At 41.2% G+C, this 10,920-nt stretch overlaps 1 protein-coding gene across 2 annotated transcripts in view; it reads right to left on the reverse strand.

The window, feature by feature from the left end:
- The window catches only part of ALMS1 (ALMS1 centrosome and basal body associated protein), a 195,129-nt gene extending 189,047 nt beyond the window's left edge, over positions 1 to 6,082 (reverse strand). For both annotated transcript variants that reach the window (XM_045979270.1, XM_045979269.1), the window contains exon 1: positions 5,774 to 6,082. In XM_045979270.1, coding sequence (XP_045835226.1) covers positions 5,774 to 6,082 — 309 coding nt within the window. The remainder of the gene's footprint in view (positions 1 to 5,773) is intronic.
- Positions 6,083 to 10,920: the final 4,838 nt, after the last annotated feature.

Consider the following 10,920-nt stretch of genomic DNA (forward strand, 5'->3'; position numbering starts at 1 on the left):
ATTATGGATTGCAGCTAAAGCAGTACTGAGAGGGAAATTTATAGCTACAAATGCGTACATTACAAACAGAACAAAGATCTCAATCAACAGCCTACCCACGCACCTTTAACTAAAAAAGAGAACCCAAAACCCAAAGCAAACAGAAGTAAGAAAATAAAACTAAAATAGAAATAAATGAAATAGGGACGTTTGGGTGGCTCAGTCGGTTAAGTATCTGGCTTTGGCTCAGGTCATGGTCTGCAGGATGCTGGGATCAAGTCCCACATGGGGCTCTTTTCTTAGCAGGGAACCTACTTCTCCCTCTGCCTGCCATTCCCCCTGCTTGTGCATGCTCTCTCTAAATAAATAAATAAAAATCTTAGGGAAGGAAGAAAGGAAGGAAGAAAGAAAGAAAGAAATGAAATGAAATGAAATAGACAATAGTGAAAAATACATGAAACCAAAAGTTAGGTCTTTGAAATAGTCCCCAAATTAAAAATCCTTTAGCCAGACTCACCAAGAAAAAAAGACGGTACTCCTATTACTTAAAATCAGAAATTAAAGAGGGAACTTCATTACCAATCTTACAGAAATACAAATAATTATAAGGAGATACTATGAAAAACTACAAGTTATGAAATTAGATAACTTGGAAGAAATGGACAAACACCTAGAAAACACAAATTACTGAAACTGATCCAAGAAGAAATAGAAAATCTGAAGAGACATATAGCAAGAATAGAAAGTCAATTAGTAATTAAAATACTTCCCCCAAAGAAAAGCCCAGACCTATATGGTGTAATCTAGCTAACAGTCAAAAATTACTAGCGCCAATCCTTAACAAACAGAAAGGACACTTTTAACTCATTTTATGAAGCCAGTATTACCTGGATACTAAGCCAGACAAAAACATTACAAAAAACTACAGACTATTACCTTGGGACTACAGATGCAAAAATTCTTTTAAAAAATACTAGTAAATTGTGTGTGTTTGTGTGTGTGTGTGTGTGTGTGTGTGTGTGTGTAATATTCCTGTACCCTATAACATACATTTATGTACCATGATGAAGTAAAGCATGCATCCCCAGAATGCATGCTTGGCTTAACAATCTAATATTAATACACCAAATAATAAAAGAATTTGACAAAATCTAACACCTTTTCATGATAAACAATACTCCATCAACTAGGAATAGATAGAAATTTCATCAATCTGATAAGGTAAGCTACGAAAAACCAACAACTAACATCCTACTTTCAGTGAAAAAATTGGATGCTTTTCCCCCTAAAGTCAGGAATAAGACAAGGATATCCATTTTTACTAAATCTATTCAACATTATACTTGAAATTCTATCCAAGGAAATTAGACAAGAAAAAAATAAAAAGCACTCAAATTGGAAAAGAAGAATGAAACTATATGTATTCACATGACATGGTCTTATATATAGAAAATTCTACAAACTCCATTAACAATCTATTAGGACTAATAAGTTCAGCAAAATTGCAGGAGACAAAATGAACATACAAAAACCAATTGTCCTTTTATACACTTGCAATGAACAATCCAAAAATGAAATTAAAAAATAAATTCTACTTACAATAGCACCAAAAAGAATAAAAAACTTAGAATAATTTTAAGGGAAAATAAGTGTCAAACTTATACCTTGTAGAGTACAAAACAGTACTGAATGTGTCTGGAAAGATCTAAATAAATGGAAAGATATCCTATGTTCATGGATCAGAAAACCCAGTGTTGCTAAGATGGCAATACTCCCAAACTGATCTATAGATTCAATGTAATTCCTATCAAAATATCAGCTGGCTTCTTTGTTGAAATTGTCAAACTGATCCTAAGATTCATAGAGAAGAGCAAGGCAACTAGAATAGCCAAAAATTTTTGAGAAAGAAGAACATAGCTGGAGGACTCACACATCCTCATTTCAAAACTTACTACACAAAGCAATGGTAATCAGAAAAGTGTACCATGACATAAAGCTGGACAGATGGATAATGGAATAGAATTGAGAGTCCAGGGGCACCTGGGTGGCTCAGTGGGTTAAAGCCTCTGCCTCCGGCTCAGGTCATGATCCCAGGGTCCTGGGATCGAGCCCTGCATCGGGCTCTCTGCTCAGCGGGGAGCCTGCTTCCTCCTCTCTCTCTGCCTGCCTCTCTGCTTACTTGTGATCTCTGTCAAATAAATAAATAAAATCTTTAAAAAAAAAAAGAAAGAAAGAACAAAGAACTGAGAGTCCAGAAATAAACCCATACATCAATGGTCAACTGACCTTCAACGAGTGCTGAGACCATTCAATTGGAAAAAACAGCCTCTTCAACAAATGGTGCTGAGACAACTGAGTAGCAACATACAAAAAAAGTAGCATATATACATACATACAACATACAAAAAAAAGTAGCAATGTACAAAAATAACTCAAAAGGAATCAAAGATCTAAAATGTAAGAGCAAAAGCTATAAAACTCGTAAGAAAAAACATAGGGATAAATCTTTACGACTTCTCATTCAGCAAGTTTCTAAGATAGAATAAGCAACAACAGCAACAAAAAGATAAATCAGACTTCATCAAAAATAAAAACTTCTGTGCTTCAAAGAACACTATCAAGTATGTGAAAGACAACCTACAGACTGGGAGAAAATATTGCAAATCAGACACCTTATATGGGAATTTTTAAATTACACTGTGGAAAATATAAAGACTTTAAAAAGAATTCTTATAACTCAACAGCAAATAGACAAATGACTGAAATAAAGATGAGTAAAGGACCTGAATAGACGTTTCACCAAAGAAGATATACAAATAGCCAATAAGCACAAGAAAAGATAGTCAATATCATAAGCCATCAGAAAAATGCACAGCAAAACCATAATGAGATACCATGTCACATCCACCAGGATGGCTACAATCAAAAAGTCAGATAATTATGCAGCACCTGGGTCCCTCAGTTGGTTGAGCATCTGCTTTCGGCTCAGGTCATGATCTCCGAGTCCTGGGATGGGGTTCTGCAATTGGCTCTCTGCTCAGCGGGGAGTCTGCTTCTCCCTCTCCTTCTGCCCCTCCCTCTGTCCCGTTGGTGTGCTCTACCTCTGTCTCTCAAATAAATAAGTAAAATCTTAAAAAAAAAAGGGGGGGGGGGGGCAGGGATGCCTGGGTGGCTCAGTTGGTTAAGTGTCTGCCTTTGGCTGAGGTCATGATCCCACAGTCCTGAGATGGAGTCCCATATATTATGGTCTATATGCAGATAACTTATAACTTGGAATTTCCAATTCAGACTTCTGCTCTGATCTCCAAAACCAATCTAATAATCTTAACACTCATCTCAGCCAAACCCATCAACCCCTCCCTCCACTGTTCCCACCATGAACCTGGCCATATCTTAATGCTTGACACAACCATCCATCCAATAATCTAACACCCAGACTCTACCTTGTTGCCTTCATGCACCATATCTAATCCATTATCAGTAAAAATGTTTATAGAAATGTTACAAAATGTTTATAGAAATGTTATAAAAAATGTTTATAGAAAAGTTACAAAAAGGTTTATAGAAAAAAAAATATATATATATTTTTTAGGGAGGACGAGAATGAGCGAGGAGGAGGGGCAGAGGTGGAAAGAAAGAGAGAAGCAGATTCCCTGCTTAGCAAGGATTCCCCCCCACACACCCCAGGGCTCAATCCCAGGACCTGGAGATCACGACCTGGGCCAAAGGCAGTGAATGAGCCATCCAGGCACCCCTACCTCCTAAATATTTCTTCAATCAGTCTACTTTTTTCTATATCCACTAACACTTTACTATTCCAAAATATTATCATCTTTTGCCTGGCAATGCTGCAATGGCTTAATAATTAGCATCCTTGACTTACTGCCCCTTCTGACTACATCCTGCTGTCAAAGCTGTCCTCTACTCTGCTACAAAGTGATCTTTCTGAAACAAATCTTTTTTTTTAAGATTTTATTTATTTTACACAGAGAGAGAAACAGTGAGAGAGGGAATACAAGCAGGGGGAGTGGGAGAGGGAGAAGCAGGCTTTCCGCTGAGCAGGGAGCCTAATGTGGGGCTTGATCCCATGACCCTGGGATAATGACCTGAGGCAGACACTTAACGACTGAGCCACCCAGGTGCCCCTCTGAAACACAAATCTTACCACTAAAAATGTTTTAAACATTTTCCAAATTTAACAACTGCATTTAAACAATTCCAAAGCTCCAGAGATAAAGCCTTTATCCATATTAGCCTTTGGTTCCCTGGAAATGCCATGTTCTCTCCAACAGCACCTCTCCATGTGCCCTTCTCTCAACTGGAAGGATTTTCTCTTCTCTGTGTCTAGTTAATTTTTGTCTTCAGATCTTAGCTCTATCAGAACTTCCTCAGGAAGCTTTCCCCAGCTTCACTAACAAGGTCAGATCCCCTTACGGTATGCTTTCAAAGTATATTAGCACATACCAGTTTTACTTATTTATGTGGCCAACTAAATTTTGTCTGCTTTTTCTTACCTGAACACCAGAAAGGCAGAGATTTTTTAAAAAATGTTTCGGTTCACCAAGATTCCTTTGCATCCAGCAGGACACTGTGAATGCCCATGGTGAATGCTCAATGAATTAAGTACCCAGTGGAATACTTACCAAGAAAAACAATAACTATTACTCTTTAATGATCAACCGTCTATCGCATTAAGGTCCAAAAGAACTTTCTGTGATGATGGAACTATTCTATATTTTCACTGTCCAATAATGCCACTGGTCAAGTGTGGCTATTGGACACTTAAAACGTGGTTAGTACAACAAAGGCACTGAATTTTTAAATTTTATTTAATCTTAACAAAATACGATGTCAAGAGCCACATGTGGATAGTGATGACTGTGTTGAACAGCACAGGTCTATTAAAAGTCTCTTCACTGTCTTTTCACTTGTACTTTGTTGTATTTTGTTCACTCTGCGCAGTTTACATCTTGTCTATAGAGCAGTACTAGACAATAAACACTAGGCTTGTTTTGATCCCCACAACATGCCCTGCACACAACAGAAACTTAATAAATGTCTGATGATTTGATATTCAAACTGAATAGCAAACCTTTTTTTTTTCCTCCCTGAAAAGCTAATGAATTAAATGTAGTTATTTTCAAAATGGTCCTCAAGAGCCCACCATAAAAGCAGCTCTTTCTCCATTGTGTACTACCTGGTGCTTTCTAGTTTTCCAGACTGGAGCTGCAGCATAAACCTCCTACCTACCGGGCACTCCCCTTTATTGCTACAAACAAGGTTCCGGAGAAGTCAAACAGGTGAGGAGCCTCTGGAGACTAATCATGTCGTGTCCAGAATCCACACTACTCCCTCCAGGAGAGTCCTGCCCTTCAGGCACGCTGATGTCCGGTCTTCCCAACAAGACAGCCCCTGGAGAACTACTCTCCCCCTCGTACAAACGCTTCCACTCCAGCGGGGCACGAGGAGCCCCACCTCCTCCCCAAAGCGCTGCTTAACCACACCCAATGGGAATAGGGGCGCTCGGAACAGCTGGTGTAATTCAAAAGGCCCGGGACCCACAGAGAGGGTGAAACAAGAGAGGTCTTTGCCATAAACAATGGGAGACTTGGCGTAGTCCGCCAGAGCCTGCGCAGGAGTAGAGACCCAGGATGTGATACGGTCCCTACAAGACTTTCCAAGCCCGCCTGTTATTTGCCCGGCACGGCAGCGGGGCAGAGAGCAGGCTGAGCGCGCAGAGACGCCGCGTCACCCTGCCCGACCGCAGCCCCCATCTCTCCCCGACCCGGCTTACCTTCTCCGGGCCGGTCCGCTGGCCCTCCGAGTAGCGGTGCCTCGGGACCGACGACGGAGGCAAAGGCTCTTCGGGATGCGCCTGCAGCCAGGCCTTGGCCTCCTCGTCTTCCTCGTCGTCCGTACTCTCCGGAGGCTGGCTCTCGTAGTTACTAAAGTCCAAGTCCAGGTACCTCCTCTCTTCTTCCTCCACCTCCTCCACCATCACCACCTCGTCCGAGTCCAGGTTTGCCCGCTCCTCCGCCTCTTCCGTCTCCTCCTCCTCCTCCTCCTCGAGCTCGCCGGGCCATGGTAGGTCTTCAGGCTCCATATTGGTGTCTCGCTCTAGGAGGCAGAGGAGGAGGGGGGGAGAGGGGAAAGGGGAGGGAGGGGAGGGGAGGAGAGCTGACTGGCGGTTGCGGCCGCGCGCAGGCGCAAAGACCACCAAGGCCTTGCGCCCCGCCCGGCGCCGCGCCGACTGGGCGGGGCAGGGAGAGAAAGCGCGCGTTGCTATGGACGCCCCGCGGGAGAGGGAGAGGGAGGGGGCAGAGGTGTGGCGGGAGCCGGCGGGGGAGGGGCGTCGTCCTCTTCACCCGCTGGGATCTTGCTCATAGTACTGAAAGCTCACAATGAACCCCGACTGGGCTCCTCTCGAGGGAGGGGAGAATTTAGTCCTCGACTGCGCCAAGCCAAGACTGAATTTTGCCCATGCACCGAGAGGAGATCGGACCCTAGTACAAACCCATGATAATCAAACTTACAAACTAAATTTTTAAAGATTGAGTGCCTGCTGGGCGACGGGCCTGATGATGGGCTCTTGAACCTAGCAGTGAAAGATGTCTGGGACAGTAGAGGGGTTAAGAACCGGACGCGTGGTATCAGAAGAAAATAGAAGTTTCAAGCCTGACATTGCTACTTAAAGCTGCGTGACCGAGCCTCTATAAAATGATGAGGCCATCACATAGAATGGTTGTGATAATTAAAGCAGATAACCAACGTGAAGGACTTGGTGGTAGGTATTATATCATTATTCATTAGGGGCGTCTGGGTGGCTCAGTGGGTTGGGCCATGATAACCTCATGCTCACAGTTCTCTGAGATGAGTATTATTACCATTTCGTATTTGAAGAAATATAATGCTCAGAAAAATAACTCGCCCAAAGTCTCTGAATTACTGGCATCCCAAGTCTTCTGTAGGTCCAGTTAATTGCCCTGGCCCAGAGCTGTCGGGTAATAAAGGAAAAAGGACAAGTATTTGTAATGATGGTACATACACATTTTAATTTAGTCAATGACTTTGAAAATCTTTAGAAACAGATTTCCTAACTATTTCAGGAACTCCTGTAAAATGAATAGCAAATTAAAGAATCTTGAGATGCTTTGCTATTACCTAAGGGGATAGCCATAATTAGAGGCCAGTGAAACTCTTCATGGTATCCATGCACAATAGCAAAGATAAATTGGCAATGATATCGAACCAGCACCGCTGGGGTAATTTTTAGGGTTATTGCCAAGGATGTTTGTCCTATCTGCCAATGACGCAATTCTGGCAAAACTATAAACATAGAATACAGACTGGAGCCCAAAGCCTCAGGGCTCCTAAGAAAACCTCTAAATGGACTATGAGTGCATTCAAATGTAACTCTTCTTATGACAGTTGAAGTTTTTCCTTGCTAGAGAGCTATGGATGTAATGATAGAAGAAAATTTCTTGATTTTGTATTCCTGACTTGAGAAATCCCAATGCACCTCTGCAGTAACAGGTACACACATTTCAGTGACACTGTTATTAAATAATTCTGTAAACCTTTACCATTTACTTAGAAACTCCACTACTCTTATCATTCACAAATTTCAGGAAAATTAAAGGGAACTACTGGAATTCTAAAACTCATTAGCAAAATTCTCAGAAACTCTCAAATTCCCAAGGCCTAAAGTAGTTCCATTTGTCTTGATAATGATGACATCAATCTATCATAAGACCCACAAGTTATCTCCTTCTGAGTTAATAACAGGCTCCCTTGTGTATTTGCAGTACTAGATCCTACCTTAATACAAACTGATATGACTAATTACTGCAGAGGACCCACGCTGTAACTCTTGTTTTATCAACAGTAAAGCAACAAAATATTTACAAAGCACCCATCTAAGCAGCTTCTGCATGATCTGAACTCTAGAGATTTGATCATCTGAAAAAGCATCAGAAAAAATTTCCCTTGATCCTCAATGGAAAATCCTTATCAGGCACTGTTAACAACAAACCAACAGTGAAACTCCAAAGGCATTGATCCTTGGATTCATGTTACTCAACTAAAAATGCACGCATCATTCTTTTCTGGGACATTGATTGTCCCAGATCATTGGAAGATCTCAAACCAAAGATTCTTAGGAATTATCCAGAAGCTGCAGACTACAGATATGGATAGCTTATGCCCATTACAACAGAACAAGATTAATTTTCTGGTTCTTCAGCATCCTTTACCCTACCACTAATCTTGCCTATTATGTTTTTGAACATCCTTTATTAACTACAAAATGATTTGTCTATATGATCTCCCTTATCTTCATACTGTCACTTTTGACTCCCTATGCTCTTCTGCCACTTAAGAAAAAACAATTTTTCTTTTTTTAATAATTTTTTATAAACATATAATGCATTATTAGCCCCAGGGGTACAGGTCTGTGAATCGCCAGGTTTACAGACTTCACAGCACTCACCATAACACATATCCTCCCCAATGTCTATAACCCTACCACCCTCTCCCTCCCCCCTTCCCCCCCAACCCTCAGTTTGTTTTGTGAGATTAAGAGTCTCTTATGGTTTGTCTCCCTCCTGATCCCATCTTGTTTCATTTATTCTTTTCCTATCCCCCCAACCCCCACGTTGCATTTCCACTTCCTCATATCAGGGAGATCATATGATAGTTAAGAAAAAACAATTTTAAAAAAGAAAGAAAGGGGCATGTGGGTGACTTAGTCAGTTAAGTATCTGCCTTCAGCTCAGCTCACAATCCCAGAGTCCTGAATCAAGCCAATGGCTTGGCTGAGCAGAGTGCATGCTTCTCCCTCTCTCTCTCTCTCTCTCTCTCTGCTGCTCCCTCTCCTCCTGTACTCTCTCTCTAAGTAAATACATAAATAAAAATTTTTTTAAAAGGGGTAAAGAAAAGGAGAGGAAAGGAAAATAATGATCTCTAGTGTGTTTGTCTCAAATCTTAGCTACTGCTCTTAATTTAATAGCTGAAATGTATAAATCTTTTTAGCAGCTTCCACATTCAAAGTTGACAGTCTGAAAGACAAACCTGATGTCTCCTGACTCTGAGCCCTCCAGAGAATAAATTGGAGTTCTCCTTTAACTACACCGTCCTTTACACAAATGGCTATATTCTTGAGTTACACTGATACAGTTCTACATCTTTTCACCCATTCTCCTTAGGAACCAAAACACAAGATGATGTGGAGGACCTGGTAGAGAAAAGGAAATCAATAAGGAACTAACAACAGTATTTCAGATGATGAATGATGGGATGCAGATAGTGGCATGGAGATAGGAGAGGACAGATGCAAAAGGTACCTGGACATCACATCGATAGACTTGGTGACTGGGTGTGGGGAGGAGAGATAGAAGGAAAGAGGAAGATAAATCCCCCATTTTGGTTTGGGCAGCTGAGCTGATGAAGGAAATACAGAAGTAGAAACATGCAGGTCTTTAGGGAAAGGTCATCAGTTCAATTCTTAACATATTGAGTTTCAGTTGCCTGAAAATATCCAGTTAAGGATATTCAGGTAGTAGTTGTAGACACAGGTCTGGGACTTAGGGAAGAGGGAGGTGTGGGTTGGTGACAAAAAGCACATAGGTGTTAGAGAAAGTCACAACTCAGTGTAAAAGATAAATGAGCCAAGGATGGAACCCTGAAATAATGGGCACATTCCAAAAGAGGAAGAGGAGAGCACAGACTGAGAAGAAACTACTAGAGAGATAGGAAGAGTACACAAAGTGGTAATACAGAGTAGGGAAAATCAAATACAGTTGACTCTGAAACAACCAGGTCCGAATGACACAGATCCATTTATACACAGATTTTTGGGGGGTAAATACAGTACAGTACTACTAAAGTATTTTCTTTATAATTTTCTTGATAACACTTCTTTTAAAAGATTTTGTTTATTTTTTTAGATTGAGAGAGACAGATAGAGAGTGAGCACAAGCAGGGGGAACAGCAGGCAGAGAGAGAAGCAGACTTCCTGCTGAGCAGGGAGTCTGATGCAGACCACCCCAGGAGGCTGAGATCATGACCTGAGCCGAAGGCAGACCCATAAACAACTGAGCTACCCAGGCATCCCTTGATAACACTTTCTATGCTTCGCCTTACTTCAGTGTAAGAACACAATACATGATACACAGAACATACAAAATATGTGTTAATTTTTTAATATTTTATTAATTTATTTGTCAGAGAGAGAGCACAAGCAGGGGGAGTGGCAGGCAAAGCAGGCAAGGGAGAAGCAGGCTCCCAGCTGAGCAAGGAGCCTGATAGGGTACTCGATCCCAGGACACTCAGCCAACTGAGAAGCCCAGGTGTCCCCAAAATATGTGCTAATTGACTAGGTTATCAGTAAGACTTCTTCTGATCAACAGTAGGCCATTAGTAGTTAAGTTTTTGAGGAGTCAAGTCATATAAATTCTCAACTGTGTGGTAGGTAGTTCCCGTAATCCCTGCATTGTTCAAGGGTCAGCTATAGTTTTAAGATGGAAGAGGACAAAAGCATCAAATGCAATAGAAAAACAAACATAACTGAAAAGCATCTAATGAAATTAGCATTAAGGAATTATTGGTAACTTGCACAAGAAATTATTTTGCTGGAATGGTGGGAACAGACTCCAGGTGCAACAGTTGCGAAATGATTGGGGGTGAGGAAGGTGAGACATTGAGTGTAGAAAGGAGGATTTTGGTCATGAAAAGAAAAAAAAAAGGATAAGGTAGTGGCTAGAACAGGAAAGGAACCATGACAAGAATTTTGTTTTGGTTTTCAATATGGAAGACAATTGAGTTTATTACTGTGCCGAGAAGATTGACCCAAAGGAAAGAAAGATATTGATGCTAGAAAACAAAAAGATAATTGATAAAGCGGAGAGGATGACAGTGAATTCAAGTGGAAGGAGTACCCTAAAA

The sequence above is a fragment of the Meles meles genome, chromosome 15 (genome assembly GCF_922984935.1).
Source record: "Meles meles chromosome 15, mMelMel3.1 paternal haplotype, whole genome shotgun sequence".
NCBI classification, from domain to species: domain Eukaryota; kingdom Metazoa; phylum Chordata; class Mammalia; order Carnivora; family Mustelidae; genus Meles; species Meles meles.